Source organism: Amia ocellicauda, chromosome 17, assembly GCF_036373705.1.
Source record: "Amia ocellicauda isolate fAmiCal2 chromosome 17, fAmiCal2.hap1, whole genome shotgun sequence".
In the NCBI taxonomy this organism is placed as follows: Eukaryota; Metazoa; Chordata; class Actinopteri; order Amiiformes; family Amiidae; genus Amia; species Amia ocellicauda.
In genome coordinates, this window is record NC_089866.1 from 1830454 (window position 1) to 1845645 (window position 15192).

A 15192-nucleotide genomic window follows, 5' to 3' on the forward strand; every position below is an offset into this window, starting at 1 on the left:
TACATTCAGAGAGACACAAACACACGCATAGTTACATAATACATACATAAATGCATATTTGAAACTTGCATCCATCCACTTTAATGCAAATCTACACGTATATCGTCCCGAGTCTTCCAGTGAAGGCTCTTGTATTGATGGTGCCGTGGGCGGGGTTAGAGGGAGCTGTGTTTCAGTCACAGCCAATGGAAATCAAGACTCTGAGCTTCTCTGCAACTCAGGCAGCTGAAACACTAAATAGCAGCCCTCATTATTCATAAATGGCAGTAGGATTTGTGAAATATTTACAGTAATTCGTTCCCCTGCGCAGCGAACACACACTCGCATTAAATAAGAGCTTTCTGCGCTTTCCGCTTGGTCCCCGAGACATCGCCAATCTCTCGGCAACAGTGAACGCATTAAATAAATCATGTTTTATCCGTGTGTGGTGCGTTGGACACATTTGGCTGCCGGTGCTCTTGGCCTCAGTCTTTCCGAGGCGCTGCGCTGTTCCCAGCCCGAGCCGGTCAGAGCGGGAGTCTGGAAACAAAGCACCGCTCCCCAACACTGCGCCCTCCTGTAGGCACCCCCGTGAGCATCGGAAACCTGATTTATGCTTCTGTGGAGATGCATATACACGTCTCTGCGTAGCGAAGCACAGAAGGGGTTTCTGGGTAAGCGTAGCACCACAGAGGAGCCGACGCGCACACCTCCAAAACCTCAACTGCGCCTTGTGTGTATCGGTGGTGCTCTGCATCAAACACTGATTGGTTGAGCAGGGAAGAATATCCGGTAGTAGCAAGTATTCTGAGAGCCACGGCCAAATGCTCAGCTGTGCTTAATTGGCGAATTCTGGGTCAGCTGGTGTGCAATTTGTGGCTGTAGGCGCTGCAGCAGGTCAGAAAAACGATGTGGTGACATACAAGTGTTTAAAATGCATCTCTTCAAAAGTCCACTTCAGAAAGGGGTTAAAGGTCATGTTTTGAAATTGGGGATGTTAAGGTTTTGCGCAACAATAGTTACACTTTTTTTATGATGTTTTTTTTTTTTTCTTCACCCACAGTATCTCTGGGCGTTGGTGTTTCACATTATGCAGATCTTGCAAAAAAACAAAATGCCCCAAAAAGAGGGAACGCTATGACATTTAGACATGATCTTAAAAATGCACAAAAAAAACAACTGCAGTGTATGTTTTGCAGCCACAATTCAATTTCGGCAACTTGATCCATCAGTTTGCGTCATTTCTGGGTTTCTTCTCCGTTTTCTGTAGATCCTGTGACACTGCCCCCTAGTGCCCGCGTTAACGTTGCATGCAGGTATATTGGCAGACACCTCTGCGAACGTCTGCCTATGACACCAGCGCATGTTCACACCATTAGCACTATCAGGCCCCGTTTCTCGAGGCAGGCGAAGCAAAGCCACGCAGGATATCAGTGGTGTACGAAAAGGGAGTATTGCAGGTGTGCGTGTCTGTGCTGTGGGTAACGGCTGTGTCTCCCGTGCTCAGGACTACGTGCAGGCGCTCACTGGGCTGTGCTACGACGGCGTGGAGGGCCTGATCTACCTGGTGCTGTTCTCCTTCGTCACGGCACTCATGTACAGCTCCATCGTTTGCAGCGTCCCGCACACCTGGCAGCACAAGAGGTAAGACCTGCCCGCGCCGGCCAGCCTTGCTGCTCCTCCGCTCTCTCTCTCTCTCTCTCTCTCTCTCTCTCTCTCTCTCTCTTTCTTTTTGTCATCTTTGGTTTTCGTTGGTTCTGTTCCCCCAACCCTTTTTTTATTTCCCCCACTCTGAAAATGTCCAAAACCACCCCAGCTCATCTCAGCCATCCCTCTGAGCTGCGCGGACCGGACCGGGCTTGTCTCCTCGGATCAGCCCCACTCTGTGTATAGAGAGAGTTTGTCTGGGGCAGAGAGGGGTGGGGACTGACAGCCTCTCTGTCCAGGAGGGGAAACGGCCCTGTGACATGGCGGGTTGCTGCCGTGGCCAAAGACCTGACCAGTGGCCCGAACCACTGAAGCTGTTTACCAGAGATCGTGGAGGATTGACCTGTTGCCCGTCACAGGTTTTCCCCTAAAATAGTCTGAAGAGCAACCCCAAACATCACCGTCTGCAGTGCAACAATCCCCTCTGAGATGTGTTCTGGAGAGAGGGTTCAAGGACTGCCACAGCGATGTACCAGGATGGCTCAGGGCACTGGGGGGGTAGCAGACGTCCAATCAGATGCAGAGAATCTCTGGCATTTGGTGTTGAGTTCACTGAGTCACTTGAGCAGAACAGCTGTCGGTGCTGAGGTGCGAGACCCCGGCTATAATCTCTCGGTGCTGAGGATACTGTGTGAATCAACGTGAAAATAAATGTGTGTGTGAAATTCCCACGCCAAGTCCCTGGGGTTCTCTGGGTGCTTCCTGAATAACCGGTGATGGCGCGTGGTCGATCCGTGTGGCAGAGACGTGGTGGGCTGCGGTGCCACGGCTACTGTGTTTGAGTGGTCCGCTGCGAACGTGCGTGAGACACCCAGGAGGAGAGAGACCCTGCAGCAAGGGGTGCCTGGGAAATAACAGCCAATGGTTGTTTTCTAGTCTTTTACTTTCTCATGAGTGTAATGTGTAGTTTGTGTATGTAAAGCTTGTATGAAACACAGGAGCGGATTTATGTCAGGGTGACTTGAAAATCAGTGCTGCCCTCTAGTGGAATTGTAGGATGAACAAATAGTGGTGACGACCCAGTTTGGTCCCTTTGTGTGTTAAAAAGGAGAACTTAAAGCACAGTACAGTACACAGTTGGGTATTGAAGTAAGAATGTAGTGCGGTGTGGTTTGTTTTGTTTTGTTTGTTGATTGGCAGGTAGATTAAATTAGTTGAATGCGAGTGATTTTCCACACTGACAAATATCTGGAAAAATGGCAGTTAATGAGGAGATGTTAGGTCTTATTTGGACAGATGAACACGAGGGAATTAACCCGTCTCTCACTGCTGCCTATTCGGGATCAGGAGGTGTTGGCGAGACTAGGGGTCTTTGGACAGCCTCTGAGAGCGGGTTCTTCCCCACTACCTTTTGTTTATTTGCCCTAAAGCCCTGTGTGAGTGATCTGGAGAAAATAAAGCAAAATTATGCCTGTGATATGTAGCCTAATAGAGGGGAACCATCTCACAAACCCCAAGCATCCTTTCAAGTTAGATATCCTCTATTACCTCTCTGAAGGAAAACCCTCCCCAGGACTGTCCATATCACAGATTGATAATACTTTGAACTCCGTCCCGCCACTCTTACAGTTCCCCATCCCGGTTGATCAAACACAGTTTAGCTGGCGTGCTTTTTAATGAACACCTCTCTCGTTAGTCTAATACGGGAGCAGTGTTCACATCTGAAGACTGGGAATCGAGAGGTCGATGTCCCACACAGGTGAGAGCATGTGACAGCGCTATCGAGGGGGGGCGTGAGAGTATCGCTGAATCGCTAAGTGTAGGAGCTGATGGAGGGGGTGCTCGAGTGATGTGTGGGCAGCGTAAAAGCACTGATCAATCAAAAATCTAAATCGCCAACCCACACACTTCAGTGGCAGTCCCAACCTGGGAAGGCACAATGGCACAGAGAGGCGACCCGTTTGGGGTTTGTGATCGCATCCCGGCCGTCGGGCGGAGACGGGTATCTCTTGGGGGAGCCGGCGCGTTCCAGCTGTTTTCACCCCGACACATCCTGTGTTGTTTTTGTGTTGTTGTATTTTTTATGATTTCACAATCACGCCCATCGTGTTTGCTTGCTGCAGTCTGGTGCCCGAGAGGTGGGTGGTTGTCCATTGTGTCCAGAAGCTCTCTGCTTTCGCTTTTCATTGTTTTCTTCCTCTCCATCACCTCACTTCTTCCATTTCCTCTCTGTTCTTCAGCAGACAGCGCCGTCAGAGCGTTGATAAAGATCACCCCCTGGTCAAATAGTACTTATACATGTAGAAGCATAGAAGTAAATATAATATAGACTAACATAACACATGCATAATATATAAACATGAAACCAGTGGTAACCAGATAATAGTGTTTATTTATTCATTCACTACTGTGATAAAGGGGGCCTCCTGTTAGCTTTGCCTTCCTGCTTCCAAACGCGTTCCCCGCCACGGTCTCCTCCTGGCTTTTGCTCTGAAACGGAAACCTCCATCGGTGCCGTCCGGCCGGGCATCTCCCCGGGCTCTGGACCGCGTCGCGAATCTGAATTCGCGCGGTGCTGTGGCACTTGTGGTGCTTGCTGGGTCTCGGCATGCCCTCTGTGTCGGTGGCGGCGATGGTGGCGGTGGCGGTGGCGGGTGGGAGGGTGGTCCCTGGCCTGTGTGTTGTATTTCATTGTGCTGTTTTCTTGGTCCTGAAGGAATGAGGAGGAAGGCGAGGAGGAGTCCGTGGCTCATGGCAACCGGCAGACTCACGATAACCTTTACCGTGTGCACATGCCTAGTCTGTACAGCTGTGGAAGCAGCTATGGTAGTGAGACCAGCATTCCCGCCGCGGCGCACACTGTCAGCAATGCTCCGGTCACAGAGTACATGTGAGTTAGCCACATGGGGTCTTCTCTCTCTGTCCACTCACACCTTTCACTTTTGTTTTGTCTCCAATGATCAAGCTCTTTATTTTTTAATACATATACATTTATGAACACTGCACGCTTCTCTATCAATCAGTGTCTACATGTGAACATGTCACGTGAGACGCAGTCATGTGATTTAAAGTGACAGTGTGCTGGACTGGTGACTGTAAATGTAAAATAAGTCTTGCAGGGGAATCTACCGTCCCAATAATGACCCCATCTTGAGCATCACAGTCACTTTAAATGGCCGATTTTCTTTTTCTTTTGTTTTTCGCAATCAAGAAAACAACTTTGCAAATTTCCATGACAGTTATGATTCACTGCATGTTTTTTTTTTTATAAAGTACAGTCTAACGGGCCTGCCTGTTGACCCTGATACTTAGCACAGGTGGGCTACTGCATGAACGTCTGAATTCTCTGATTTAAACATGAGGCTCAATCTGCCAAATCTGAAACCGTGCGAATGTTATGAACCCAATGACAGGACAGTGCATGATGTGTCGAGTTATGTAGTGTTGGAAGGAGACGAAATGTAGAACTGCACTCTATAGAAAGAGCTCCAGGTCTTCTGTTTACCAATTTGTCCTGTTTGGCGAGTCTAGCCTGAGTTAACATTTCTTAACATGTCCAGAGTTGCAGTCTAAACCTGAATCCCCACAGCAGGTTTTAACGGCTCTCAGAGTAGGAAAGAGACAGGAAAACCCCATTCATAGCGCTGTGAGGCTGTCCTTTGTAATCCCTCTCTGAGCAGAAAGCCACCGTCCCAACGGGCGCCAGGAAGCTGTTCAAACCGCATGGGAGACGGACGGCCGAGTGGGGGAAGAAGCAATAACAGCAGCACCTATAGATATATAAATCAATCAAGAATAGCAATAGAAAACTGGCTTTGTGACACATTCATCTAATAAGAAGGAGCCGATTTTAGTTTTTTTTTCTTTTCTTGTGTGCTGTGAATGAGTTTGAGGTGATCCTGGGGTTTGTGGGTGACTTTGTCGTCTTGCGGCCCCGAGCAGGACTGGTGTAACTGGTGTCTCATTTCTATATTGTAACGCAGGAACCAGAATGCAAACTTTCAGACTCCGCGGTGTGAGAACACCCCTCTGATTGGCAGGGAGTCCCCTCCACCTTCTGTAAGTGTCCAGTTTAACTTTGATACCACTCTGATGAGTGTCATTTTGGCAGCCTGATTTTATTTAATTAATCAATTAATATTTGCTTTGCTTTTGATTTCATTTTTTGCATATCACATTCTGCGAGGTCTGTATGCACATGCTCATCCAGGTGGCAAACAAACAATAACAATCAGGCTTCAGAAAAATGTATTTGACAGTTACATTCTTCAGTATTTAATTCTGATGAAGCGTGTGTGTGTGTGTCCCCCTGCTCATTGAAGCGCCGGTGCAGAGAAACCATGCGAAGCCCCCTGTAGCAGGCGATCTGTCTGGCGTTTTGCAGGACGTACAGCAGGCAGCATTACCCATACTGCCCTGTTGCTTGGCTTGCCCTCCAACCTCCCCATTCTGAGATTCAGGTTGTTCACTGTAGGTTGAGGCTTTTGCTCCCATGTCTATTAATGATCTTGGGCGAGAGCTCAAGTCAGCAGGAATTTTTAACACCTTCTCTCGTGTTTTGGAAATCATTTATAAATGGCTTTGAATGCGAAAGTGTGTCATGCTGAGTGGACAGTTTCAAGTTGTCACATAGTTTCTTTCATATGAAAGTGTGAGTGCGTTGATGTGATTTCGATGCTGCACTTGTGTCCTGATACTGCTGACGTCCCATTTCTGCCAGGGAGGGGGCCTGGTTTTACTTGTTCCAGTACGGCTGACAGACAGGTATTTGTTGGCACGGGTCCGAGTCACTAAAGAAGCAGGGCAGCCTGGTGCATTTAGAACACTTATACTGGTTTAATTTAATTTAGTTCAGTCTATTTCAGCCAGAGGTTGAGTTCCTGAGTTGAGTTCTGGGACAGTGAATAGGACAGAGCTGTGTATCTGAGCTAGCTGAACTGGAGGAATCTGAACACAGATCAAAGTCCGTGTTTGATTTAGAGAACAACCTTATGCTGACACACATACCTGCCTGTGGTCTGTGTCCCGAGAGCGATTCGAAATTAAAACCGAAACCTCCACTCCCAAACATCCGCCCCACGTTGTTCCAAGGGGACAGTGCGGTGGTCTGTGATGCATCTCGCTCTTTGGGACAGTTGCTGCTGGTCTCCTCGTCTTTAAAGGTGACCGTGGATTTGCCCGGTCCTGCCCAGGCTTCCCCCAGACATTCTAGAAAACCACCAAGGATTGGCTTCAATAGAGACGGCATCCGCACCTCTAGGGCCTCTGAACCGCAAGCGTATAGACCTGCAGTGTGACTTCCCTCGCCGTCTGCGTCAGTTTTCAGGACAATGTACTTTTCGGATTAATTAATTGTTTTTTAAATTTTATTTTAGCTAATTGTAACGAACAGTGAGCCCCTGCTTTTGTAAAACCACACAATGTAATTCTACCGGACAATATTTCATTCGTACACTCTTGCCATACACACACACACACACACACACACACACAATTATTTTGGGGAGTATAATTGAATCCTTCCTCAGTGGCTCAATCTTTCACACCCATCGCGGGATCATGTGGAAACTGCAGAGAACAGGAATGAAGGCTAGAGTGTCCCCTCTCTCCTCCTCCCATGCTAGTGTGAGGGGTGTGTCTGCGGCGCCCCCTGCAGGGCGGGCCGCTCTGTGTGTCTTGTTGCTCGTAGAGGCTACACTGTTCTCTCTTTTTTTTTTTTTTTTTTTTTCCTGTTTTCTTTTCTGCAAACCCACACAGTTGTATTTGACTGCCACGGACAATAACAGCCATCACAGCTGGCAGTTAAAGCCCTCCGACAGTGCAAGATCGTTTTGGTAACAGCGTCTGCTATTCTAACAGGTACTGAAAACATGCCCCTCCCACCCTGCTCCTGCACCCCCCACCCCACTCCCCGAACTCACCTCCCCACCGCGCCCTCTGGCAAGTGTCTCACCGCCCCCCCGCCCCCTGCACTCGTCTGTCACCTGTGATCTCAGCAGAGGTTTGGGCAGCATGCCGTCCCCCCGCCGACTGTGCGTTTATCAGGCACTGCATTTTTGGTTTGTTGCTCCCGTTTCTTTTTGTTTGTTTTTGTTTTTTTTGCTTTGTTTGTTTTTTTTTGTTGGTTTGTTCTTGGTCTGTTATACCTCTGACAGCTATAGAGTCCCTGGGCGAAAAGAGGATCCAGTTGAACTCGCTCAAATTTAAGAGCCTTGTCCCCCATTTGTTTTGCGAAAGGAGGACTGTCACCAATCTGTCAGGAGAAATTCGGAAATACACTTAACTTCCAAAGGTTTTTGTGGCCTTATGTTGTGTGTGTGTCTAAAGGAAGTAAAGCACCACAGAGCTCTGTTGGATGTTGCCCTTTTTAACTTCTGGGCCTCAAACCCTTTCACCAGATCTGCATGACGTTTTCATTTCATATCCTAACCTACTCTGTTACTGAGTGTCTTGTCAGTGGGATGCTTGCTTGTGTAAGGAAGTGTGGCAAATGAAACGGGAGACTTGAGCCGTGACGGTAGAGGAATATTGTCCTGCAGCTCCATGTGTTTGAGGAATGCAGTTCCCGTCCGTGCGCACAAGGCGGCGCTGTTGTCGCAGAGTAATCGTCAGTTTGAGCCGGGGTTGTGTGTTGATGCGTCTCTTTCACAACGTCGGGGCGATTGCAGGAGCTTTGTTTCCTCCCTGTAACTCTGTCTTGAAGGTTGTGCTGTTCAGCTGTGGTTTGGGATACTCGTCACTTTCCCCTGAGATCCTCGTCCTGTCTGTCTGCTGGGACGTCCTCCCTTTCTGGTTATTTATTTTCCTTCTTTTCTTGTATTATTAATTCTGGTTCCAACGTGTCCTTGGAAGCTGCAGAGGGTGGGGGGGGCGGGGTGTGACCATGCAGAGCTTGGTCAGGTCCTGTTAATCCTCTCGGCGGTCCCTGCAGGCAGTTATCTCCCCTCAGCACCTTGCCGCACCGCTGGGGAGGATGCTAAGCTGTATCGAACACGTCTCGGTCTTCAGGCTCAGCTCATGCCGTGTGACCTTCACTGTAAAGTAGGACTGGCAGTGTTCAACCGTAACACACAATGAATACATTTACACATGCCGCATGATTGTAAGCAGGTCTCCTCTCGCCGCTTGCTGTGCGTGTGCGTGTGCGTGCAGAGATCTGCATCCTGCATTCAAGATGGCCAAATGCAAACGGGTGACCAATGCATGAGGGACCAGGGAAGCCACTGTCTGGCACCGGAGGTGATGTAGGCGGACTGGGGTGCTGCATGTCGGTGGACACGGTTTAAATGTTTCTTAGAGGTTAGAAGTGAGGCGCCTTGTCTGCCATTCATGGTGAGGGCATAGAGTCCGTTGGGCATCATGTACCTCAACATCAGAGCTGCAGGACAACCAGATGCTCTGCATGTGCCGGCTGTGTCCGCTCTCCTCTTCTCCTGCGTTAGCAGGCAGGTGTTGGCCGGTGGTGCCCTGCCGGCTATCCTCCGGGCTTGGCTCCGGGGTCCCTCGGTGTCTGTGTGTGGCGGCTGGGCGGGCTGCGGGGATTGGCGGTGTGACAGTGGGTCTCTGTGCTGAGCCGGCAGGAGACAGAAGCCGAGAGGAATATTACAGAGGCTTGGGAGAGGATTGTGAGGTATCAGAACAGGAGGGATTGGCCGTGCTGACAAACTGCTCAGTGGCTCGATCACGTGCCTTTTACTGATGAGGTTTTAAGGTTTATCTCCTTTTGCTTTATTTCTTCTTGTTATTTAAGTGTGTTCATCCCAGGCAGTGTCTCATTGCTTCAGATACAACAACAGTATATCTTGTGCGTTTCATTTTTTAATGTATTGATTATGATTATTTTATCTATGTATTTATTGATTAACAGATCACTCTGCATCTCGCATGCTTTGCGTCGTGTTCACGGGCGGCGTGGCGGTCAGAGCCCGAGTCGTACCGATTGCAGGGTCTTATTTTGAGCGGAACACTTCTGAATTTAATTAATATATAATTGTGTGCGTCTATAGGTAATTAAACTGCTGCGAGCTCCATCAGAATTAAATAACCAGATAAAATCTTGACTCGTGTGAAGTTGCCACTGAAGTTCAAAAGGGTTTATTCCATATCCACTTTGGAGACGTTTTATTTTTTAAAAGGGTCTTACGCAGTATTTATTGGGAATCTTCATTGTTTCATAACAGGCTGTCAAAATGACGCTTCTGAAATCCCAGGGTGTCTGTTTTCTATTGATTGTACTCTGTGTTGTCGTTGCCAGTCTGTGTCGTTCTCCCGCCTCACTGACGCCCCCCCCCCCCAGCTGCCAAACCTGCTCTGATGCCTTTCATTCATGTTTTGGATCATCTAGTGTTGTTCACATCTGTACTGGATCTCGTATTGAAAAGCATACGACGATCAGAACCTCGTCCTTAACTGATCTGCATTTTTATTTATTTTTCCTTTATTTTTTGAATGGAAAAAAGTAATTGCATGCAAATAGGAAAAACTGTTTGCTGACATAAATGGTTGTTTTTGTTGCTTTTCCTTGCACTGTTATACTGTCCTGCTTTTGAACGATAAGCCTATTATAGTAAAATTACATTAGCAGAACATGCATTAGGTAAAAGATCAATTCACCAGCTTATTGTTAACATTAGTAATGTAGGAGTAGTGGTAATATGGAACTAACCTCTTTAGTAAGTTGCTTCCTCAGTCAAACTAACTGTGTGAGAGTATGAGAGGTAATCTCAAGTGATTAGTGATATTTCGTAGGTCATAGACTTTAACTTGGTGTGTCCGGTTATTCACTGAACAACTCGAGAGGAATAGTCTGTTGTCCTCACCGAGCAGAGTGGTGTGTCCATCTCCCAGGGCCTGGCTTTGGCTTGACCAAGTCTTTGTCTTTGGGATGACTCCTTTAGGTCCCAAACTGCTCTTCCCTCCATCCTGTGTCCCTGTGTGTGTCAGGGCTCCTGCGAGGCGCAGACACACGTTTCTACCTTGTCTCTCTCTTTTGTCTCCCGCAGTACACCTCAAGCATGAGGGCCAAATACCTCGCCACCAACCGCCCGGACCCCAGCCCCAACACCGTTCACTAAAGGCCCCCTCGCCCGCCCCCCATGGAGAGAGCCCAGGGGACCCCCACCCCCTCCCCGCCCCACCTCCACTGACACGCTACCCCCCAGCCCAGCAGGAAGCTCCGCCCCACTTCCTCCCTCACCCGGAGCTTCGTGCGTCCTCCGCCAAGGCGACCAGCCAACCACTGCTTGGATGTGCACTTACAGAAGAAAACACACATGTACGCACCGTGTTGTGTCAATGATGCAACTTGATGTTATTTTCCTGTTCGTGTTTTTTGTTTGTTTTTCTAAAGACAAACCCTCGAGACTTTGACCTGAGCAGGACACGCCCACCTCTCTGCTCCACAGGGACTGTAACGGAGATCGTTAGTGCCGATTGGATTCAGCCTCACCTGCCCGGCCCCGGGGCCACAGAACAACACCCTGCTGCCATTGTCTGCTGGGCGGTCCTGGTGCTGCTGGTTCGAATCAGCGCTGGGCTCTGACGGGCCCGACCCCCACAACCCCCACAACCCCCACAACCCACTTCGGTGTTTGTGCGTGTTTGTGTGTATGCAAGCATTTCATCTTTTTAATACCCATCCCACCCTTTTATTTTTTGTATAAAACCAGAACCCAGTTTCCTCCTGACCGCACGTTCGCAGTACGTTCATTCAGAGTCATTATTTCGATGTGTTTATCTGTTGGATTGTAGATACAGCTGTAGTGCTCAAAGACAGCGCTCTCCCTCTGAGCAGTGCATTATGGGCCGTGGGGGGGTTGTGCGTCTCTCGGCCATCAGTCTATCTTTACACCATTTTAAACCTACAGGAGGCGGGTGCACTCTTTCTATTCCACCTTTATTTGCTGTTGAGTAGTTTGGCCTTTGAGCGTTACCCCTATTCCGATTCTGCTGCATAAAATATTTGGTTTTCTTAAGACAACAATGAATTAGATTGATAGTAATCACTTATTTTCTTGCACAGCATTTTAACTTGTTTTAATTTTATTGATTTGTTTACAATGGATCATACAGTAGGCAAAGACTTGTGGAAACCTGTTCCTCACGCGATTCTTTTACTTGCATGAACCCGTGTTGCCGTACGATTCGTGACATTTTATAATTCCAGGCGCTTGGCGTGTTAATGCCGTGCCGACCACTAGTGCATCATTGTGTCTGTTAAAGAGGAAATCGTACTGTAAACAAACAGATCTGGAAGCAGCGCACAGCCTGCCAGGTGACGGAGCTGGAGACGGCTCTGCAGTTTGCTGTGGACTTCAGTTACAGAGATGGAAAGAGCAGCTGTGCTCCTGCGATTAACACACAAGGTGATTATAAAGTTATTCCCTGACCTCAGCTCACAGGGGCGGGGATCTGAAGGCAGTGTGTTTTAATTCGCACAATTGCTGTCCATTGCTCGGTGCAGGTGAGTTTCCTGGTGCATTGTGGGAAATTCTGCTGCAGTGGACAGAGCTTCTTGTTTTCTGATAAAATCTAGGAGTTCATTTTACTCAGTGCTACAAAACAAATGATACGAGTTTTCAAAAGGGATCAAATTTATACCACTTTGTGTTACTTGTACATGTGTTTCTAGTGGGTCACTCTGGTTTCCCCTAGAATCATGACCAGCGAAACATTCCACATCGGAAGAGCTGTGGACCTGAGGCATTAACTGTTCTTACTCTCATTTTGTGTCCTTCATTTTATTTGTTTGTTTGGTAAGAGAGGGGCAAATCGACGATCTATTGGACTTTTTTCACCAACATATCATGAACCAGTGCTCAGTGCCCCTTTTATACCGGCTACAGTAGGGAACCACGGTAGATACCGAAGACCAGACGAAATGAAAATGCGGACAAGGGACCGAGTTGACTAATCACCGCGTCTCGTGCTTTTTCCCTGGGCTGCCGCCATCGCACTGTACTGCCAATACGCCAGAGAAACCGAAGCAACCGAGCCGCAGCCCTCACTCAAACCGCAAGCGCCGGAGAGCACGTGGGACGGCGGAGGGGCCCCGGCACGGACTCTCGCTGTCCGCCAGGATCCGGCGCATTCCACGCCACGCCGGGGCCCCCGAGGGCCAGGGAGGCACAGTGACCCGTGCCAAAGCTGTGGCCATCACAGGGAACCTTCGGGACTTACTCCGGCCTTCGCAAAAACGCCGAAAAGGTGAAAGGGAAACATTTCGACCAGAAAGACGATAATCCAAAGTCAGAGAGGAGGAGGTGGAACTGTAGTCTCTGCTTTTTAATTTCCTTATTTTTTTAATTACTGTAATAAGAGAGACTTTGGTCTAGATGTTGATTTTAAATTTGTATGACGAGCTTTGTGAATGCACATGAAACCAAGGCATCAGTGCTTTGTTTTTGTTTTTTAATCGCGATAATGTGACTAACAAATACTGACACTAGAATCTGTCCACCTTTTTTTCTTCCTTAGTTTTTTTAGTGGATTTGAAATTTTCTTCCCTCAGTCACGGGCCGTAACAACGACAACGACGACAAAGACAAAAAAACGTGAAAGTGGCTCAGGCAGCCGCCCCCGCGCGCATCCTCTCAAAAGCACAAGCGGTCCGGCTCTGACCGGCTCTGGACTCTCGATCCAACAAGCAAAAGCACACCTGGACTTCGGGGGGCCGCAGAGGGAGCCGGGCAGGTGGCGGGGAGAGAGAACCCCAGACCCCCAGACCCCCAGACTCCACCGCCAGAGACTTTGCTTCGGACTGTAAGATATCCTTGCTGTGAATCTCTCAATCTTCCGGTGTCCTCGTGCTCGTGTGATGTCCCCGTGTGTGAAGTGCTCCGTGTGTTTGCTTGCCGACGGAGAGGGTCCGCCCCCTCCACCTCGGCCTTCCATTGAGAGTTCCACGAGAGACGCAGGCCCCCATTAACTGTCTCGTTTTACTAACTGGGCCTGTGTTGTGTATTAGGATTTGAGTTTGATTTCTGTTATTGTTATTGTTGTTGATGTTGTTGTTTCAAATGTATAAAAAGTACTTAAATAGGGGGTGGGAGGTGGTGGGGGGGATCGGGCCCATGAAAACAGCGGCTCCAAGTCTGATTCTACTGGAAACAAACGTAATAAATCCTGTAAAAAATAATAATAAATCAGCGCCCCGGGTTTCTCCCTTGTACAGAACAACAATACACTTTTTGGTAACATCCCCCTCCGTGACAAACTGGGATTGTGTTGTTCACTCCCACCGCACAACCAAAATAAGGAATCGCACACCGTCGTCAGTATTCCTGTCATCATCCTTACAGCATCGATGGTTCAAAGCGCTGAAATACTTGTACATCTTCCTTTCCATTACCGCTTGATCGAACCTCAGTTTCTTCAAGGCCTGGGGACGGAGGGGTGTGTTCTGTAAACTGTGCCAATCACCAAAAAAGAAAATACAACCCCTTTTTCCATACGGTTACTTTATTTTCCACTGTATGCTTTTGTTTTTGTTTAGTTTTTGTAAATTGACGCTTGTTCCGCGGCCCACACAACCAAAAGAGTAGACGTCTGTGAAACTTGAGCCCCGACTCTATAGAAGAGATCGAATCTGTAGTTTTGTATGTCTACTCCTGTGAGAAAGACCATTAAATGTAATAGTAAGACAATCTATTGTTTTTCAGTAGTAACTTTCTCTATTAATCATTGCTAGAACAATGTATCTTAAGAAGTAATATGTTTGCACGACGAAGAAAAAAAAAATTCTGGTAAAATGCAATTTGCCTTTGTAAACTCGTGTTTTTAAACTATTACATTTTCTTCATATCATACCACTTTTTATTGTTTTTTTTCTATGAAATAACTATTTCCCATAGTGTATTAGCGTTATTAGGAAACACTGATTTCTTTTTGTTAATTGTGAATAATATTTTTTTGTCTTGCATTGCTCTGTTTTGATAAACAATATTACTGTAGATTTTCTTTTTAAATTTTATTTTTTATTATTTTGCAATTACTAAAATATTGTACATGTTAAACCGGTGGATTTCAATGTTTTAAAATCAAATTAAAGTTACCTTAACAGACCAATATTCAATTGCATTTTTATTGCATTTTTATTTATTATTTATAAAATAATTGGGAAATTGGGTCATATGTGGTTTTAGGATGACGTTAGGTTTGTGTCAAACAACCTGGGGGAGGAGTCTGTTTCAACAAACTGAATAAGAATCGTAAGAATAGTAATGATGATGATAAAGCGTTTTCAAGAGAACACGTCACTGCACATCCTCACAATTAATTAGGTTAAATAAGGCACGGGTAACACACACACACGTATGACACGTCAATGTTCAATAATTGTAATCCTCACATGTGCCGCTAGGGGGAGCTGCTTCATGTCTCTTGGTTTACTATTAATTGATTTTAAGGAAAATAAAGTGGAATTGTTCAAAGTTGTGCTGATGTGTGCACATGTTGTGCAATTAAGCCATTTTCTCATTGTCTTATTTAGAATCTACTTGTTAAACTAGTTTATTATTATTAGGAGAAGCTGCAGTAAAACATGTGAACAATACATAAATAAGCAGG

General features: G+C 47.2%; 1 protein-coding gene across 2 annotated transcripts in view; it reads left to right on the forward strand.

The window, feature by feature from the left end:
• Positions 1-14691, forward strand: part of ttyh3a (tweety family member 3a) — a 65694-nt gene extending 51003 nt beyond the window's left edge. Inside the window, exons 11-14 of one of the 2 annotated variants that reach the window (XM_066690222.1) lie at positions 1487-1623; positions 4343-4516; positions 5610-5685; positions 7384-7479. In XM_066690222.1, the coding sequence (XP_066546319.1) occupies positions 1487-1623; positions 4343-4516; positions 5610-5685; positions 7384-7464 (468 nt within the window). In that variant the 3' untranslated portion in view covers positions 7465-7479. Of the gene's footprint in view, positions 1-1486; positions 1624-4342; positions 4517-5609; positions 5686-7383; positions 7480-10628 lie in introns of those variants that run through there. The other variant, XM_066690221.1, reaches the window with a different exon arrangement.
• The last annotated feature ends 501 nt before the right edge of the window (positions 14692-15192 follow it).